At 40.0% G+C, this 21,071-nt stretch overlaps 1 protein-coding gene across 3 annotated transcripts in view; it reads right to left on the reverse strand.

Moving 5' to 3' along the window:
* cacnb4a (calcium channel, voltage-dependent, beta 4a subunit) overlaps positions 1-21,071 on the reverse strand; it is a 31,818-nt gene that overhangs the window by 9,325 nt on the left and 1,422 nt on the right. For 2 of the 3 annotated variants that reach the window (XM_018696518.2, XM_018696516.2), the window contains exons 2-3: positions 20,733-20,816; positions 1,149-1,268 (exon numbers count right to left, since the gene is read on the reverse strand). In XM_018696518.2, coding sequence (XP_018552034.1) covers positions 1,149-1,268; positions 20,733-20,816 — 204 coding nt within the window. Of the gene's footprint in view, positions 1-1,148; positions 1,269-14,048; positions 14,459-20,732; positions 20,817-21,071 lie in introns of those variants that run through there. The other variant, XM_018696519.2, reaches the window with a different exon arrangement.

Genomic DNA, 21,071 nt, shown 5'->3' on the forward strand with positions numbered 1-21,071 from the left:
GTGAGTTTTCTCTCAGCAAAGAGTTATTACAGCACCGATGTACTCATCAGGGCTTCAGCATCACACATGCAGCAAGCCTGCAGTGAGGGGTGGGTGGTGCTATAGAGACACTATTTCAGACCTCGTGACGAAGGTGGCCGCTAGACATCGGCAGTGGCGATCACACCACATCCACAGTACACAGCAGGGCCAGCAGAGGATCTCACAAAGAGCCAAAGAGCCCTTCCTTCAAAAACAGCTTATTGTATATATTTTCTTATATTGTTCTTATTCTAATACAGTGACAAAAATACCTAGCAAAACCGAGTTACTTCATCACATCAATTCGTTTTTTTGCCACAAAATAGTCTGACTGTAAGAAGACCTTTTTCACAGAAGACATTTTTACATGTCACAGTAAGAAAGGCACAGGTCTAAAAAAGAAGATTAATCATTGCTTAACTTCATGTGGCTGCCTTACTGTCAGGGTCCTGCTGCTGTGCATGTTTACTCTGTCATGATTTTACTGGAACACTTCAACAGAGCCATTGTTAATATTATTAGTAACACCTGTGCTTTTCCTACTGTGACAGGTACAAATGTCTACTGTGAAAAAGGCCTATTGTCTAATAAAACCAGAGGTACTGAAGCAAGAGCCACCTCAATATAAACAGAGTAGAAATCTCTCTCTAGCTCTCAAGCTATCAAACAAAGTACTTTATGACCATACCTTAATCTCTAAACAAACATATCTTATGGCAGCATTGTATTGTCATCAACATCATCAGTGGGGAACCTGGAACCTCTAACTACACTTCTTGATTCTGAGGGAATAAAAAAGTTTTGTGGTAATGCTTTAAAGGGATGATTTATTTTCTCTAGCTGCTGAACTCAATTGTAGCTGTGATGAAAATAACTTTGAACAAGATTTTTTCCATCACATTGTTTATATTTGGACTAGAATAGGTGTGAGAATGTGATGAGGATGGAATCAGTGTAAATCTCTATACTCTGACAATTTGACAACCTTAAGACAGCCACTAATGGACCTGTACTACAATGCAGTCAGTGAAACTGAATTGTGAGCTGAGATTATGTGTGTTCCATGTGATATATAGTGCAGTAATGTAGCTCTATTGTCCTGTAGATAGTAGATAGTTGAAAGTGACCTTTGCCCTCTCGAGTTGAACAGTGGCCTGCTGCTCCTTCTCGTGTCGGCCGCCCTCCTTCTCCTCCTCCAGGGACACATCCGAGTCAGATGGTCGACTTGTGTAAGAATCAGCTGAGCCCTGAAGAGTAACAGGACACAGAAGATGGAAATAATATGTTATCAAAAGGAATTAAAAAAGGACCAGTGTTGGTGAAACCACTGCAAGAAGAAATCTCTCTTTATGTGAGACAGAGTAAACTTGACACCAAAGAGACATAATAACAAACAACTGTGATGTGCAATTTGATATGCCCTATTCAAAAATTAACACATTTAAATGCAAAACATTGCAAATAGATGCAGGACATAATAAGAGCCTGTTCCTTAAAACCAGAGACGAAGCAAATGAATAAGTGGGAGGTTACACCCAGGTGTGTGCATGTGTGTGTGGGTTGCTGTGTCACATGACTAGTTGTATTCCTCTCCATGCCGGATCAAAGGCTAACAGATTAAAGATGACAAATCGGCTGGGAAGGAAGGTTCAGAAAGATGGTGGTTTTATTTTTAGAAATAAAATTAGAAACACCAAAGGCAGACACAATACTCTGCCACTGGAATGTCAACAGGAAATTCTGTGTCCTTTGTTTCGTAACCATGGCAATATAAGTAAATATTAATTTGAATGACGCAGTCTTAAGTCTCATAGAAAATCTCCACCACACCTTGAGGGAAATGCATTGCTACACTGACCTCTATGGGTTGAAAGTCTGTTGCACTTCTGACAATACCATTCATTCCAACAAAAGAGAATCAAATTGCAAGTTTTAGATATTCTATTGTAAATTTCTAATGCTGTAGCTGTCTTCTTCTCCCCTCCGTGAATCACCACCTTACCATGATGGAGGGGTTTGAGTGCCCCCGTGAACCTGGGAGCTAGCCAGGCGGCAGGCAAAGGCAGGGACCCAGGTGTGCCAACGCCTGATGGCGCAGACCTGCTCTAGGGATGTGGAACGTTGCCTCTCTGGTAGGGAAGGAGCCTGAGCTGGTGCAGGAGGTAGAGCGGTTACTTTTCTGGAGTTGCCCAGGGTGAGAGGTGCGGTCATTTGGGCGACGATGGGGAAACCTGGAGGGGTGTGATTGGGAAAAACAGCCTTCCCGATCTGAACCTGAGTGGTGCTTTGTTATTGGACTTCTGTGCAAGTCACAGATCCATATGTCTTGGATACTCGGGTGAAGAGAGGGGCAGAGCTATCAACTGATCCCCACCTAGGTGGTAAGTTGGAGGGGGGGTGTAGGCCCTGTCTCGGGCTGTGTTCAGCCGGAGGGGGAGCTGCTGACCCTGGACTGGGGATATCATTGAGTAGTGGAAAAAGCACTTTGAGGAACAATATGCCTTCTGTGGAGGAGGCAGAGTCTGAAGACTTGGGGGAAGCCTCACCCATATTGTTGGCAGAGGTCGCTGAGGTAGTTAAGAAGCTGAGGGATCCTGTGGCAGGTACTGAGGGAGTATGGGGAACCAGTGTCTCTGATGTGAGCCATTCGGTCCTTGCACACCCAAAGTGAGACCTGTGTTTGCATTCTTGGCACAAAGTCAACACACGTTTGACTTTGGGTGTTGGACTCTGCCATGGTTGTCCCTTGTCCCTGATCCTGTTTGTGGTATTCATGGACAGGATCTCAAGGCACGGCCGAGATGAGGAGTGTGTCCAGTTTGGGGACCTCAGAATCGCGTCCCTGCTCTTTGCAGATGACGTTTTTCTGTTGGCTTCATCAGACTATGACCTTCAGCATGCGCTGGGATGGTTTGCAGCCGAGTGTGAAGAGGCTGGGATGAGAGTCAGCACCTCCAAGTCCAGTTGAGGTGGTTTGGGCATCTGGTTAGGATGCCTCCTGGGAGGCTTCCTTTGGAGGTTTTCCTGGGCATCCCCAACTGGGAGGTAGACCCAGAACTCGCTGGAGAGATTATATATTTCATCTGGCCTGGGAACACCTTGGAATCCCCCAGGAGGAGCTGGAAAACATTGCTGGGGATAGGGATGTATGGAATGCCCTACTTAGCCTGTTGCCACCGCGACCCAACTCAGAAGAAATTGGACTGAACTGAACTAGTTGTCTTCTGGGCTCGTCTCTTCATCACATAAGTCTTGTTTTAAAGGAATAGCTTGAAATTTTCCTTTGTTCACCTTTGCTATGCTCATTTTCTTGCCAAGTGAAGAAGACTAAGAGACTAAGATGACAAGAATAATTATGAAGCTTGAGCTTTGTTGGCTGATCCAGGCTAGTTGTTTCCTCCTGTTTCCCATTGTTATGCTAAGCTAAACTAAGATAGGGTGACAAACTAGAGGTTAGACCACCATAAAGTGCCCTAATGAAATGGCGTTCCAACACTAGCCCCTACAACAGCTTAAGTCTCTGAACTCAGCTGGAAGGATAGACACTATTCTTGTAAACAATATTATCACATTGTTGTTGTTGTTGCAGTGTTTCAATGATGGTGGTGGAGATTGCTGTTTAGTAGTCATTTCTACTATCTTCCAGGTTAAGATCTACTGGCTATGAAGGCCATAACATATGATCTCGAGATAAAGATGATAACTCAGTATTATGCAAGATTTGGAGTAATTTTCCCTTTTTCCTTTTGTTAAATGTACTATTCATCTGTATGTTGTGTGAGATTTTTTTTTTGGCCATTCCTTAAAATGACTGATTATAAAGTATCTGTGCTGAGTGAGTCAGTAAGTGTGTGTGTGTGTGTGTGTGTGTGTGTGTGTGTGTGTGTGTGTGTGTGTGTGTGTGTGTGTGTGTGTGTGTGTGAACTCAGCAATAAAAACACCCACCTACTTATTCAAAGCAGAGAGACAGACAGAGAGAGAGAGAGACAATGAACCAGAAAGACAGCAAGATTATGACAGACTAACTGAGGAAAATGTGCAAACATACACAAAAGCAACAGTGGATGCACAGAGACACTGCTGGAGAGAGTTTCCCCACAGCAGAGAGCACTATTACAGCACCAATGTGCTCATCAAGCTCCAGCATCCCATGCAAGGAGCTGCCCACCCTGCAGTAAGGGGTGGGCACTACCGAGGAGACGCTATTTCAGACCTCCTGGCAGAGACATCAGCAGTGATGATCATATCCACAGCACTCAGAAGGGGCGGATTTCAATCCAAGGCTACCATTTTTAACAATGGCTCCTTTCATAGTGACCTTTGTACACACTGCTATATTGTACGAAATATCTTGTTATTATCCCATACATCTGTTTCTACTGTGGACCTCTGGACCATGAGTCAATGAGCTGATCTTTCTGTTATATACAAATATACAAATGACAAAAAAATATACACAAAACCAAGAAAAAACCTTAAAACCTCAGAAACACCTTTCAACCCCAGACAATTCAAGGGCACCACAAAAAGCCTCAAATGAAGCCCAATCAACACCTCTCTAAAATAGCTTCAACATGATAAAATTCATGAAGTTAGTATATAGCGTAGTGCTGTTATATTAGACTGAAACATGTTTAGTAGTTATACCTATACAGCAACTAAATGCCTTCCCCAAAATATTGTAAATTGATCTTTAGAAATCAGCAGCATTTCTACATGCTATACTATACAAAACCATCTAAATAGAGAGCATGGTTGTCCTATCATTACTGATTGGAGATGCAATGATCAGTCAATCTCCCAAATACATTTCATTTCTTAGTCTTACAAGATAATGAGCTGAATATTTTTGAGTTTTTGACTGTTGGTGATGTTTTTGTTGTGACTGCCTTAAACCTTAAATTCTGTTTAAAGTTAAACAGAAATGGGTTTAACTTTGACTACAGCTATTCATCATAGTGAACCTCCTCCCAAAGGAACAATTCATATATCATTATGTTATGGACTGACATGAATTCATATTCCAGCAGCATTTTTCACTCTTCACTCTCCAAGTAGCCTTTTCACTTTTCTTTTTCACTTCTCACTCTCTCTTTCAAGTCCAACTAGCTGTTATTCTGTCTCTGTGATGGAGTGAGATGTTGCTGCTACATAGCACAGAATCTGTACTTGACACCACACTACGGCTGAGTAATCACAACATTAGCACAAACACTGGATGCCTGCCCCATAGGAAAGGAACAACTAGGTCAGTGCACAGACTCTCTGGGGTCCACAAGCTAATTACTGCTCATCATAGCTTTATAGTACAGGTATCGGGAATGTGCACATCAGCCTCTCCAGGGTCAGGAGCCAGTTATCCCCCTTGTCATCAGCATTAAATGAGGTGAAGGAGTGAATGATGAGTAAACATGGTTACCACCACAGTTACTGCCACTGACATCAATAGCCTGACATCAGTAGCAATGATTCATTTGCCCCACAGTCTGTAACTTACCTGTCTACAGTCATTTGTGACCTTCTTTGTTTGCCAGTCTGTCTGCCTTTATCTGCCATTTAGTCCAAACATGTCTTTGTGTGTCAATTTATATATAAAATATACTTTTTCTGTCTTGATATACTGTGTACTTCCTCACACTTAGCACAACAACTTGTGGATGCACTCAGCAGCTGCAGTTTTCTATTCTGGAGAGTAAGCATACACAGTCAAATATACCCTCCATGTTCCTCATGCATCATAACATAATATTGTCCTGTTGACAGTATGGGAGCTGATGCAGGTGATGTCGTCTTTGTGTTACAGCTGGCTAAGGACAGCACAGAGCTCAGGATATCATGTTACTGTGTTTGCCAGAAATACATTTCTGTGTAAACAAATATTCCAACTCTTTTTTAACCTCTTTACCTCCATATAGGCTTTGCATGGCACATCAGCTGACACCTCACATGACAGCTGTGTCTGCTTGAACACAATGGGATGAAACTGATAAAACCAAATCCAAGAAAAGGCAAATCGAGGGCAACTTGACTTGGTTGTAGATACTTGGAGGCCAAGTCCTCAGATCAAGACTCAGCAGTTTACCTATACATGAAGGACCAGGGACAGGTAGATAGGGAGGACAGGTGGTTTGAAAGAGGAGTGAAGGGGGGCATCTAGGGCTTTGGACCACAACAACAAACAAGCTACCTAGAAATTTAGTACTTATTCTGACTTAATCTCAGAAACAAAAATGACATATTTTTAATTAAGGACTACATAAACCAAAAATAAACTGTATTATCCAGGAGACTTCAGTATTTCTGGGTGAAGTATCAGTGCACACTATGCAATAGTTAAGCATTAAAATGTAGATAATGTATGTCACATGAAATGCCTTGTGAAAATTAAACTTAAAATTCAGCATTTTACAGAAGAATGATCTTGGCTGGCGGGAGTACATCTCTGTCTCCCTCTGTCTGAGTGGCCACTGTGGATGCAGCATGTTACCACTACGCTGTTGAAGCGTGAAAATCATGGAGGTGTTCCATCTCTGACTGCACTCGTGCTTGAATCTGAACCATCAAGCCATATTTGCGAAGCCTGTAGCTATCAGGCAGAAAGCAGCGCTAAGTTAATCATTGCTTCTCAGTTGGTCAACTCAAATTTTTTGCTTTCAGTTTCTACCATAATAAGGTCAGATAGAGAATTTGTATTTTCAACATGTCAGCTTTTGCAGGAGCTAAGAAAAACTGTTAAAAAAAGAGGTCCAGATCCACCGTTTCAGAGCATTCAGCATTGTCTTGAGATGTTTCAATCAGCCAGATATTCACACATTTAAGTATCTAAAACATCTTTAAATCTACATACAGGGGAATGTTTTATTTCAATTATTTGATGCAATAATGCTAGTTAGCTGATATCTAACTTTCAAAACATTTGGAAATAAAGGTAGTTCTTATTTTGAATTTTGTCAACACTAGTGGTGATATCTTAAAAAGAAAAAAAAAGCCTAGCATTTTTACTAGCATTAAAGCATCTGTCTTTTTCAAAAATACTGTTCAATGATTTCCCAACGCAGATGCACACAAAGGCAGGTCGGTGCAGTGAAGGTACTATATTTGAAGGAAAAAAAACAGGCTTACAGACAGATGGGTAGAAGCAGGCAGACAGGAACACTAGGGAAAAAGTTAGGAACAGGAATACATACAGGCGAGCCAACAAGTAGCTGGTGGAAATGGCTGACAAATGGGGTGATGAGGGGACTGGTTTCAGGTGCAAGTTAGGAGGAAAGTTCACATGATTAAAGATGTGGTACAGGTGAGTTGATGGGTGGGGCAGACAGATAATGGGAACCAAGAGAAAAGACTGAGAGTATTAGATGGGTGAATTAAGAATTGCAAGTCTGGGAAAAAAGGGACTGAAGACGGGCTCTGAGGAATGGAAGAACAGACTGTGACAGTCTGAAAAGTGTCTGTAATATTGAAAAACGATAACACCAAAGGCTTGTTTTAGATCTTTGCCATAACTGTCTGAACCTCTCCAATTCCAACTTGGAAATGCTTTGTCCTGTTCAACTAGTACGTCTCTAGCTCGCCAGGTTGCGTGAATTCTGTTTTCTGCTTGGGGCGGCTGTGGCTCAGGAGGTAGAGTCGCCCACCAATCGGAAGGTCAGTGGTTTGATTCCTGGCTCCTCCGGTCCGCATGCCGAAGTATCCTTGGGCAAGATACTGAACCCCAAGTTGCCTCCGATGTTTGTCATCGGTGTGTGAATGTGTGTGTCTGTGCTAGAAAGCACTATTGTATAGAGGTGCTGTATGAATGTGTGTGAATGGGGTGAATGTGATCTGTAGTGTGAAGCGCTTTGAGTGGTCGAAAAGACTAGAAAAGCGCTATATAAGTACAGTCCATTTACTTTCTATTTTGCCGGACAGCCAGCTGGTGGACGTTTGGAGTCCTGCAGACTCAGCCAAATGGGGTGAAAAAGTGGGCGTCACTACAAATGTTTATCTAACAGATGATGGCACAGTCTGTTGCCCCTATGGATGCTGTCACACACTGTTCAACACAAACCCATTAACAGCATCCATCCAGAGGGGACAAGGAGGTACAGTCCAGGCAGATAGGGTGTGTTAGAAATGAAGCTTCATTCATCTCATCTGATTATTTCATTAAGGGATAAGGATGTGTGATTTAGTGAGCAATGGATCCATAAATAGAATCTTTCTGAGGGACTGTGATCATAAACACTTCTCACAGGAATATCAATCAAACAATAAAAAAAACCTTTGCATTAGAAAAGAGATGATAAAAATATAGATCATAATAATTTGTCACATTTGCTGGTTTGAGCATCTATCATGTAACGGATTTGCTGCTTTTCTCTGTTTCATACACTATATGGCCAAAAGTATGTGGATATCCCATTTCTCATTCTTTGGCCTAAGTCTTTCTTTCATGGTTTGGTCTTTGTCCCTTGGTGGCATTTAAGGGGAATCTTAATGCTAAAGCATTCAATTATAGTTTGAAAAACAGTGTGCTTCCAGCTTTTTGACTTTTTGAGACCCTTTCACATTTCAACATGACAGTGCCCATTTTATTTTCTATTTTGGTTTTGTTGATAAAAAGGAGTATCATGTTAAAACGTGGAGACAGTAATAACTGTGCACAGTGCATGTGCAAGAACAAAGAAAATCACACACACAGTGGGGTATGGCTCATGGGAGCAGTAAACATGCTTACAAAGGGTTGCTTGACATCAGGAGTAAGATATGATGTATTGTGTAAAATTTTGCCATGTTCATCAATTTCTTCCCCTGTAATAGTGCCTCTTTTTTTCTCAACCATCTCATTCAATTACCATCATCAGCCGCTTTCACAGGAGAACAGATGCTTTGCATGATTGCTTTCTCTGTTGTGATCAGCTGTTTACATGTCGCAATGAAAGAGACAGAGGCACTGTGTGTTTTTCATAAACTCTACAGTATATTATGGTTATAACTTGGTAAATAGTAGTCTCACTGTATGTGTCCTGTAGGTCTGTTAACACTGAGTAAATGACATGCTTAACTGATGACAAAAAACAGTAAATTTATTATTGACAAGTTTTCCTTTCAACCTATACTATCATGAATAATGCAAAGAAAAAAGATGTATAATCTGTGCTACTACTATTCTGAACAAAATAAGACAACAAGAGGAGAACTAGAGGACTTGTTCTTGTCCTGCATCTGGAAATATTATTGGGAGCTTACTACACAGATTCTGTGAAAAATAATACTACTGCATATCAATAATTTAATGAAAATAAATGGTAAATGTGCAACAGAGGATTTGAACTGCAGTAAGTCTTTGAAATCAACCTGCCAGGCTGGACAGTGAGGATTAATGCCTTTGTCCAGGGCTTCCAGGTGCCTCTGCTAATGATCCATTCAGGGCCATGGAAGTCTTTCCTTGATACAAATAACTGTTCTTTACTGCCTCATTATAAATGAAATCTATAACTGTAGGATTGGAGAGGGAGGAAAATAAAAGCATCACCCCCACTGGCCAATACAGAAGAGCACCTGCTTCACATTTCACTATTCAAAATAATTATATGTTTGTTTGTTAGCAGGATGTCTGAAATAGGCATGCAAGTAATGATTATTTACACTTTTTTCCAATCAATAGTTTAGTTTATAAAAAAAAGAGGCAGGAAATGCCCATAAAAATATCAAAAGCTGAGGGTGATGTCTTCAAAATGTTTATTTTGTCTGACAAACAGAAATAAATTAAAGGTATTCAAAGACATAAAACAGAGAGAAGCATCAAAAGCTCACATTTGACAAACTGGAACCAAAGATTGATTTATATTTTGCTGTTAATTAACTAAGCCCTCTAAGCAATAATAATTTCAGAAATAATCTCTAAAAACACAGATTTGAAGTGAAATGTGGTAGAAAGTTACTTGGCCAGAAAGTATGTGGCCATCTATACATCACATCAATGTTTATTAGTGTGCACTGCCTCTGTTACATAGACCAATAAACGAACACACTCAAATTTTAGTCAAATTCTACCAAATTCAGTACATAAAATAGTTGGATAAGTGCATTTTTGCTAATTGGTAGCCATATTTTTCTGTGTGACCAATTTGAGATTAATTGCCAAAACTTTTAAACACATTCTGCTTAGTTAATTGAATTCTCCTGACAAGTGCAAAGTACTTCAGCAAAATGTATTCAGTTCTTGAAAAGCAAAAGTTATTACAAAGTAAATTACTGTACATATTTTGTCATTCTAATACTAGTCCCTACATTTGCCACTTTACATTCCTGAACACACACACACACACACACACACACTGACAATGGGTTGTCTGTGAGGTTATTATCTAGGAGTGTCAAGTGGCCAGTCTTAAGTCCATCATGCCACACTCAAGCCTTATCTGTTTAGACGCCAAAGATCGGTCTGTTCTCCCATCTCCTTTCTTCTTCCTCCCCTGACCTACACACCTATCAGACGTAGGATAAAAGGCTAAAAGCATTCTCTCTTCATTACATCCACCAGTAGTCATCACTAAAAACAGCAGCCAGAGAGTTAGAGGTTAAATATCTGTAGGCTCAATTAAAACAACTTGACCCAAATGTGGAGCTTGTGATCACAATATACTAATATTATCTCACTGTTAAAATAGTCAAGTTTTGATGTACACAATGTCTTCTTCCTTCAAGCTCAAAGAACTCTCCCTCCAACACACTTGCAATAGTATAATTACTAATTAGCAACTGTAGCAGGTTTACTAGGCTTTGTGTTTTACATAATAGCTTTTGTAAAGGTGAGTCATACATTAAACAACACTGTATACTGTATGTGCAGAACTCTAGTAAGTAGGTTACATCATCCCTGCACAGTAAGGAAAGGAAGTAGCTGTGCAATTCAACAATAATGTCTAAGTTTGTGTTAGACATTACATCAATAACCAATCACTGGTCCACACCACAAATGATATGTATCATATAAATGTTGTTAGACAATTGTGAAAAGGTGGGTAGGGAAGTAACAGCAAATTTCAAGTTACTCTTGAGCGATACACTCTTCAATGTCATTTGTTGTCCTTAGCTTGCTCTAAAAATATATTTACATGATGCAAGATAACAGACATTTTTGGTGGCTAAGAAAGAGCACAGCTGTATGAACACAAACCATGGCAGCGCTGGAAAGAGACACACATTATACATTACATTCATAGCCAGAGTGCCAAACAATATCCCTTTGTAGCTTATAACACATTCATAGGAAATAAGCTGGAAATGAGTCACACAAGAGTGCCCGCAGGTCATTAAATGTTGAGGATGCAGCAAATGCATTAGTTCCCCTGCCTGTTGCCTCACAAGTCCCTGGACAAAGTCTCACTTCCGAAAAATCCAGACAACCACAAGCTAATGACAAGGACTGATAGCAAACCACAAGAGCCCCAAAGATGTCTTCTGTAGTGCTGCTAATACTGCTCCAAACACAGAACAATGTGGAATGCAACAGCTCTAAGAGTTTGAACAAGTTTTGTGAGTTTGGATTCAAGGGGTGTCAAGAAAGTGGACCAAAAGCAGATCCACATGCCTGCTTCATTGACAGACATATGACTAGAGTTATTGCTTGATTGAAAATGGAAAAAGTCAATCCAAAAACCTAGTGATAGGGATGAAGCAATGAATTAATCATACAGCATCTCAATAGAATGGATGAGAGAGTTACTTTGAGAATACTAGGATTTTACAGAAAAAGGATTTCCTGAACAATCAGAGGTGGAAGTTAATAGCCTCATCAGTTATTCAAACCCATAATAATGGAACAATACCACATGGTAACAACAGCTGAAACAACAGGTCAACAGATGGCATTTCTGGATTGTGCTGTACTATCAGGGACATACAGAGTAACAAATTTGAGGGAGTTATTTGGGGTATTCAGTGTTGATTTTGTGTATAGTCAATGTTAGGTGACTGATAACACAGGCTTAGACAGACATGGTTGAATCGTCAAAATATATGGTTTTTTGACAAAAAGTCAAGTGAACAAGCTTCTGAACATAAGAACATAAGGAGAAAAGTCAACAACTATTTTGTTACGAAAACTCTACTCATTGAGCTTAAAGTTCAGATTCATGATGTAGTTGCAACAAATTGAAGTTAAAGATTATAATGACTGACAACCGATATTTTTATAATAACAGCTCCCCTTGGCTTTATGGAGCTATACTGTTGTGGTTCACTCTGATCACTCTCATGGCATTATTTTCGGCCCCAGCAAAAAAAATCTAAAAACACACTGTACACAACCTGCTCAGCACCAAACAGCAGACAGATTTAGTTGTTGAATAGCTGGTGTACAGAACAAAGCTAAAAGAGAGTGAGTGGGCATGTGCCACATGGCCAGAAACATGACTCCAAATTAACGATAATGTTTTGAAACCAAGATTGAAACTGCAATATAAATGACCACACTTTCATTGCCATACCTGTGTGGTTGAACTTCTATTAGAGCTATTTTTTCATAATTTGGGCATTCCTATTTTAACATGAAAATGCCCCTGTGTGCAAAGGCAGGTCCATAAAGAAATAAAACTTGTCCAGCTTTTAAAAATTTGATTGGGCTGCACTGAACGCTGACCTCAACCCCATCAAACACCTCTGAGATGAACTTGAATGCCAATGCTGAGGCAGGCCTTATCACCCAAAGTCAGTGTTGGACTTGATGCTCTTGTGGCTGAATAGGAGCAATTCCAGAGGAGAGGAGTGAAACCTGTTATAAAAGCAGATTAATTCCATTGTTTTTATTGAGGTGTTGAACAATTACAATAAGTACAATATACTGTCCATCTGTTGACGTACTTCTGCATGTAGTGTTTATTTTAGATTGTTTATTTCCTTAGCTTACATAAACCCCTCCATAAAAATGCACGTCACTGACAGAATTAGACTAAAGAATGGAAATGGAAATTAGCAGACTCTTCCGGGCACAACAATCAAAAAAGCTTCATTCCTTCCTTATTTATTTATCTATTGGCTAAAACAGAACCTGCACTCCCTTGCTAATACTGTAGATTGGACAGAATGAGTGAAAAATTCTCTCCACCTTTAATCCTTTAGAGGCAGCCAGGATGTCAGGTGCTGTTACAGAAAGGTCTTGACAGATTCTGGCTCAGTGGGATTTCCTCCTCCTCTCCACTGAGCAGTAGCTCCTACATTTATTGCCTTTGTAAGCATTTTTCCGCTACTCTCCGACACATTTTTATCCAATTCATGTCCACTTTGCCCATCAATAATAATGTTTGCCTCTCTGTCTAAAAGGCAGAGTGTAGGTTTATCTGTGTGTACTAATTTGTAGTAAAGATAAGAATTTACACTTAATGACAGGAGAATGTGACATATCTCTGCCAATCATTCATTGTTGTCTTGTATGACAGACGTCACAGTTGTATGCAACGTCATACAGATGGCAATAGAGTGTGATCATTATGATTATATCTGTTGATCTTTTCAGTAAACCTTGATGATGTGTAGTGGGTTGTGATGACGGGAGACAAAAAGACAAGTGAGAAAAATACAAATGAAGCCACAAAGGAGGACGGTGTTCTCTGCTACTGGCAAAGAACAGAATGCTGCTGGGAATCACGTACTGTAGACACGTTCACACACAAATAAATAGAATGTTCATAAACAGAGCTTTACAGCATGCATGCTGGCCATTCATCCATGTGCTCAGATCTACAGATGCTCCGTCCAGACAGGAGGAAAAAAACGTCATCTGGCTGGCAGCATCAGTGAGAAAACTGTACAGTTGGTTGATTGAGGAGCCCTAAGGCACACACTCTCTCAAATACACACACACCAACACACACACACTTGCGCACACCCCCTCCCCCAACCTCTTCTAACTCCCCAGAGAAGAGTGCACATTCAGCCTACCCAAGTCTCGATGCGTTCTGTGGGTGTTTATCTAGGGATCAATAAGCCACAACATAACAGAAAAAGCATGGTTTACAAGTGTCAGAAGCCCTTCTACTCACCACCTCCGAGTCTTCAAATCCATGTAGGTACAAATTGTCATACATGGAGGAGTGAGATTCCAAAAAGCAGCTCTTCAGCGCAAAACAGACAGAAGCAGAATAAGATCAACCTGTTCCAGAGAGGATGGATGAGGAGGACAGGGGAGTGACAGAGCCCACCAGCAGTCTCTTTCTCCACATGAAGGTAGACCACAGAGCAGCAAGACCATACCAGAGCAGCAGATAGAAAAATAATAAGGTAGGGCCCTGTTTTTTTCTGATGCTGAATTGGATGTTACTGCCCCCGAGCTGAGCGAGTGTTGGTTCCCATTATAAGGCAGCTTGGCTGTCCCCAGAGGCAGAGCAGACCTGGCATTTCGTCTGCCTTCCAAGCTCAGATCACACGAGCCAATCCCTTCCTCCAACACTGGCTGATGACAGAGGTGGGATGTAGCCTGCTGATTGGCTGGTGGAGGTTTCAGTCAGCCTGGCTGGGTGTGAACAAGGAAGAGGCATAAAGGGAGGCAGGGGGGATCTGCAGCCTGAGAGCATCACTAACCAGAAAGCTGTGAATTCTGTGCATGGATGTGTGCATTTGATGTAATCTCTTAACCTGACATATAATTTATATACACAGAATCACAGCACAGGTTAACAGCTGAGTGATGGTACTTAAAGCAGGAGGCAGACCTGATGGTGCTGAGACTACAGCTTTGTGATTGCACTGCAACCATAAAATGAATCTATAAATGTCTGTTAAAGGGAAACTGATCATATAGGTAATCAATCAAGTAGAGCAGGTCTAAGGTTTGATACCTTTTAGTGTGAAGTGTGAAGAAACTGTGAATTTTATCATTTTAACTTTTTATGCATTTTGAACCACAGAAACTGTGAATTGTTCCCTGATATTACTAAACATTTAGTTTAAAGATGTCATTAATTTGCAAAAAATAAGACACTCAGAGTCTCACAGATTGGGCAGTTAAGGGGATAGTAAAACTTATCTCAAAAGAAAAACATTAAAAATAACTAAACAACAACTGAAATTCAAAGAGAAACAACAATCGAAAGGAAAATAATCCACTCAAACATGAATTTTGGTTAGAGTGGATGAATGTAAGTTGTATAGTATTGTACTTTACTAGTTAGGCTATGTAACTTTTGCACAGAGATCTCAGGTGAAAAATGTAGTGCACTTGTTAAATACACCAAAAAAAAACCCAAACAAACAAAAACAATGAAAAAAATAAATTAGACTGATTAATTAGACCTCTATTTTATACTTGTGGGATCGAATCTAAGAGGCCATATTTTCTGCAATATGAGTTGTAGCCGTCTTTGGAAAAAAAAAAAAGAACAACAGCGCCCTCTCATGACAAACTGTATTACAGCAGATGCACCTGCTCCCATCAGATGATACATCTTCATCAAACCTGCCACAGTTCTCTTTTTTTTCCTCCCTCCTAACATCTATCAGATATTCTATTGGAGAAACAGAGGTAACATATCAAAGAACTTTTCATGAGCCACTCAAATACTGATCTGTGTCTTAAGACCTGAGCAGCTCGCAGCCCCTTCTGGCCTAATAAATCATCATCCAGTGGTAAAAACGTATACACACATGTATTCATCTGGCAGACGCTTGTTTCCACAGTGATATACAAAGGTGGTGTAATTCAAGCCGCAGTGGATCAAGGAGACACCGAGTAAGTGCCTTGACACTCTGTTTTATGTTCCACCTGAAGTAGGTGCCACAAGGCTGCAGATGCATAAAGTCAGGCATAAAGTCTGGTTTCTGGTGAGAACTAAATAAAGAATGATAGAGAAATAGAAAGATAAAGAGCAAGAGCATATTGGGTAAGTAAGTACTCTCAGAAGAGGTAGGTCTTCAAATGATATGTGAAGATAGAGACAGGATCATTCAATTCACCATTCAGTGTCCATAAGTTTAAACATTGATTTTATGACTAAGACTTAGATCAGGGCCAGGGTAGGAAATATGACTACATTTAACGTTAGGATTTGGGTTATGGTTAGGCATGTAGTGGTTATCATTTAGGTTAGAACAAGCCACAATGGGATGACTAACCATGGATAACTTTTTAGTTGAGTGTTGGTCAGACAAACCAAGCACTCTGACTGTGACATGATGGTCATCACTATTGTTAAGTATTTTCTTAATTAAGTACTAAATTCATTAATAAAACAAAATACTTAATTCATTAATTGATCATGAAAATTAGCGTTAGTTGCAGCCCAATTTTGTATGAATGTGTGGGTTGTAAATATTTATTGAACTACTGCTGTAACTTTCTTGTGGTTTTTGATGTCAAATCCCAGCTTTAAGACAGAGTGATACATGTAGTATACAACAACACAGCTGCGCAGTGTGGAAACTCCAGAGGTGCAGGTTTCGTGGGTAATCATGTGAGGGGTTACAGATTTACTCATGAGATGCTGGAAGACTAATGCATTGTGCCTGTGTAAGCTATGGCAGTAGTGACAGGGCCCCACAAACTAATTTATGAATTAAAGGCAGCTGAGTTGAGCCATGTGACCTACATACCAGGGATTAGTAGTGCAAAAAAGCCACTTTTCTTCATCACTTTTTCAGGCTGCAAGTTGAAAGATTAGGTTACAAGAATGTCTCTGTTTAATGTATTGTGAGTCAGAAACAAAATTAAATTTCTGGGAATAAGCTGTGGCATCATACGCTTTACCCAAAATGAGACTTTTTGTAAAATCTACAGGCCTAACATGTCTGCTTTGTTTCAAATTTGGAGATATTTCAGATAGTAAGGGATTAAACTTGGTGATCCAGGATGTGAATATGGGCTAAGACTTCAATTCAGACTTTTTTAAAGAGGCAGTGATGAGGTTGCTGGTTCAACTGCATTTCAGTTGTGACCAAAATGTAATTTTCAAGTCATTCTCAGCTAACAAGACCATTACAGCCTCCACAGAATTCATTATGGAACATTCAAGTTGTAATTTGCAAACAAAGATGGTTTATCATCAGAACATGCTGTGTGTACAGCAGCTCGTTGGATGCATTTCCTTACCTTTAAGGACATTTTAAGGCATTTTATTGATGCTTCCTTGCCTTGATTTGTTTCTTGAATGTTTGCTTGTGTATTTATTTATTCAAGCGCTTTCATCATTTTTTCTATAACTGTGAAACACCTCATAATCTCTTGTTTTGCTGGATTTGATTTACAAATTAAGTTTTAATTATTCACTTACTTAAAAAATTACAGTCTTTGTCAACCCCTTTTTGGGGTCAAAATCATCATAATAATACGCCCTACCTGGCTAAGTTACACATTGATAGATGAATACACTATAGCTCATTCTTTTTAATTCTATTTTGTCATTAAGAGTGGTATTGCACATATGTTGCACTAAAACACTTGAAAAAAACCTGATGTCTATGGTTGTAGCATGAATGCAATTCATGAATGTAAATATCAAAAATTTTAATTGTAGGAATTGCTGATTAGCTATGTTTTAAGTCACATTTTGGTGCTACTACAGCAAAATCATCTGTGTTTTCTTCATCTCTTTCCTTGCCTATAGCCTGACTATTCATCTGCTTTGGAAGACACATTTAATTTTGTCCACAATCTTGGATACGTTTTTTAAGTAAATTATCCTGCATCATTTACATTAGTATGCTGTCTTCCTTTTTCCTTTACTGCCACACTGCCCATTACCTCCAACAAATGTATGCTTGCCCTCTGTAATTGATAGAAATGGATGTTAAATTGTCATTATTCTCATCCATAGTACTTAGTACTGATCAAAAACTCCACAAGATACTTTTCAGGGTCCTCACTTAGAAGCTATAATGGTCACACTTCAAAATTTCCAACCACTGTTGTAGGACAGGGTGATAAACTGCAATCCTGACAATTTCATCTTGTGAGAGCATTCACAACCAACTCTCTGATGCAGGACATGTGATATAGCCATCATGTGCATGCCAACACACAGTTAAAAGCAGGTACTGCATATTAGCTCTCTCAGTCAACAAACACAACTATCAGGGACAAATGTGGAACCAGGGCAAAGGCCCTCCGTTCCATGCCAATGTTGCAGTTCTGGATTATTCCTGAGAGCAAAACATCTGCTGAGCTTTGGCATCCTCTCATACAGGCTGGCCCAGAAACTGGTCAAGCATCCACTCGCCAACCACACAGAGAAACATCTGTCCATGCAAGTAGGGCATGTAGGTGTTCAACACGCCATCTGGGAGAATCAGTTTTCTACCACCACCACCACCACAGATCCAACGATCTGCTCAGCATCTCATGACTCATACTCATATACCATATCTTCTGGAATAGATTCTGTCCTTTTCCTGCTAAATCGGCTAAACACAGGGAACATGTTGACATTTTATAGCTTTTTTAAAAAAAACAACAAAACTTTAAATTGTTTTCTTTGAGAATCTCTTTTTTTTTTTTTAACCTTTTTCGCTGTAATGGACTGATCTGTGTGAGGTCAACCCACAGATTCCGACTGATAATTTGCTATGCTTATCCTCCCTCAACCCTAATACTTCACATAACACTCTATGGGGAGTTAAGTGAACAAATGAACACAAATAACCCTTCTGTCCGGTCTTTTGCCATGTTCCATAAAAACAAGATTTTAAAGCACAAAACTGGTTTATGGATTAAAAAGTGAGGTATCGCACAGTTAACAAGACCTATTGTGAGTAGTTTTAAGTCTGAAATCAGCAGGTATAATAACAAATGTTAAGCAGAAGACACAGGAAAAGGTGAATAAATGATGTACAGTGACTGAGATTCTTTAAAGGCTGCATTCTTCACAGTTTTGTCCTTGTTTCATGTGAGCAGTTCCTGTAAAAAATATACTTTCTGCTGAAAAGGAGGAGGAGGTTTCCTGCTAATCAACCTTCTGGGTTTGACCCTGGGTTGTTGAAGGGCGGCTGTTACTATGGATACACGAGGGAATCAAAGAGAGCCCACTGCTCCTCTTCTCACCTGATGACAATCACACCGGTGATGACACAAATCACAGCAGTGGTGTTAAAGAAATCTGTGAACGTGTAATAAGGAAAAGGAGTGAGCAAGAACTGTTCTGTGTACATACTTCTGTCTCTGTGTCTTTTCAGATTTTTATTTGTTTCATTCTTTCTGCTCTTTGTTTCCCCTTGTTCCTGTGAGCTACATAATTACTAATTAAGTGATTAAGTTAAAGCACTGTACTATTAATAGAGTTATATTGCCACAAAAATGACATGTGTGACCTGCAGTTCCTCAGGACTTATTTACAAACTAACCTATATGTGATGGAAAAAGTACCGGCCGCAGATACAAGCACTGGCACTATCATAAATCACATCTGGCTATTAGATTTGACAAGTTGTCATGTGCTTTTGTTAACATATCCATGTGAAAAAGCCTCCAACTGATTTGTTTACTGTGTCTCCTAAGGCCAGCACATGATGGAGGAGTTTGAGGTCCAGTATAGAGAAACGAAGGCATGAAAGAGGCAGTGAAAAAGAAAGAGACAGGGGGTGTGCGACAAAGGTAGCCAATGACAAACTACCCTTGTGTCACTGAATGGCCTCTGCAGCCTCAGTTCCCTTGGTAACTTGTTAGCGGGATGTCAAAGTCCAGGGTAAGTCCCTCCTGTATTATGAATTACAGAAGGGAACCACATTTGAATTTGTTTTACAGTAGCATATATAAAAGAAGGCAGCGGCAAGTGCATTCAAACAACCCCTCCTAACCCCGTCCTTATGAATTATACATGGCTGGTAGACGCCTCATAAGCAGCTGAGCAGGCTGAATACCCAGGCTGATACAAATCAAGGCCATTGATTCCCTAAACTACAGCAGAGGCCAAAAGCTCACATCTTGGCAACATATCGTCTGATGTCATAGTCTTTTGTTCACTTTTCACATGACATTAGAGCTGAACTTTCATGAGTAGGAGGACTAAAGGTTTTGGAATGATCAATTGAGGTCAGACACCAGCAGTGGTACACTTGTGCCAGACCACTCACTTTATTTCAAGTCTAAAAAGATGAGGAGGAATTTCAACCAACATTTCTTAAAACACCAAATCTTAAAATGCATTCACCATTTACCGCAGAAGTTGGTGTTTTTGTCTCATCACATACTTGGTTTCACCCAGATTTTATGTTCAAATATTTTAAAATGTTGTGTTTCATGCTGCAAGAGTAAATTGTTTGGAACAGATTATATTAATCAGGATTTTTTGGCAGTGAGGATAGCTCAAATTATATATGCTTCCACTAAACAACACAAACAAAAATATAGAAAATAAGTACAAAAGTTTAAACTTATCACTAACTAATTAAACTAACAACTTGTGTAAAATGGTGAGACAACTTAGTTATTTTTAGATTTTTACCACCACTGGGGAAGAAAACCATTGTATGTTTATGTGGCGGCCTTTTTAGGATGCAGCAGACCCAGTTTATCAGGCTAATGTGGACTTGTTAAGCCTCAGCTGTTCATAGCAGGACTCGACCAATGAGTGTAGATGGCAATGCTGGTATTGGTGAGTTGTATATTATGAGATTTCTTAAACCATCTCAGTCAGGTTGAGATGTTTGAAACTACTGGATGCTGACCTTTAGTTGTACGTCAAAGCTCCAGGTTTTTAAAATGAAAGCTGTCACTAATGAGCAGCTGATGCACCTCTTACCTGTCTGAGGATGAAGCTGGTAGAGGTGGTGCTGCCATCGGACCTCTTCAGTCGGCTGCGCCTGGAGTAAGTTCCTCTGTTTGCCTGGTGAGGTCGAAAACAAACAAATGATATCACCTCTTGCACTTCGTGTGTATTTGCGACCCTTTTATTGTTGTATCTTCCCTATATTTATCCCCGTACTCTCTTCCTACACTCCCTCAAGGGCACCTTCCTTCCAGCAACCCCATTAACACCAGCATCTAGGCCCGCTAGGTTGACAGGGCTCTGGTTCTTTCCAGCTGCCTCTTGTCCTCTGTGATGACCTGATTATATGAAGTCAATCTGTTACTTCTTTGT

Source organism: Lates calcarifer, linkage group LG1, assembly GCF_001640805.2.
Source record: "Lates calcarifer isolate ASB-BC8 linkage group LG1, TLL_Latcal_v3, whole genome shotgun sequence".
In the NCBI taxonomy this organism is placed as follows: domain Eukaryota; kingdom Metazoa; phylum Chordata; class Actinopteri; family Centropomidae; genus Lates; species Lates calcarifer.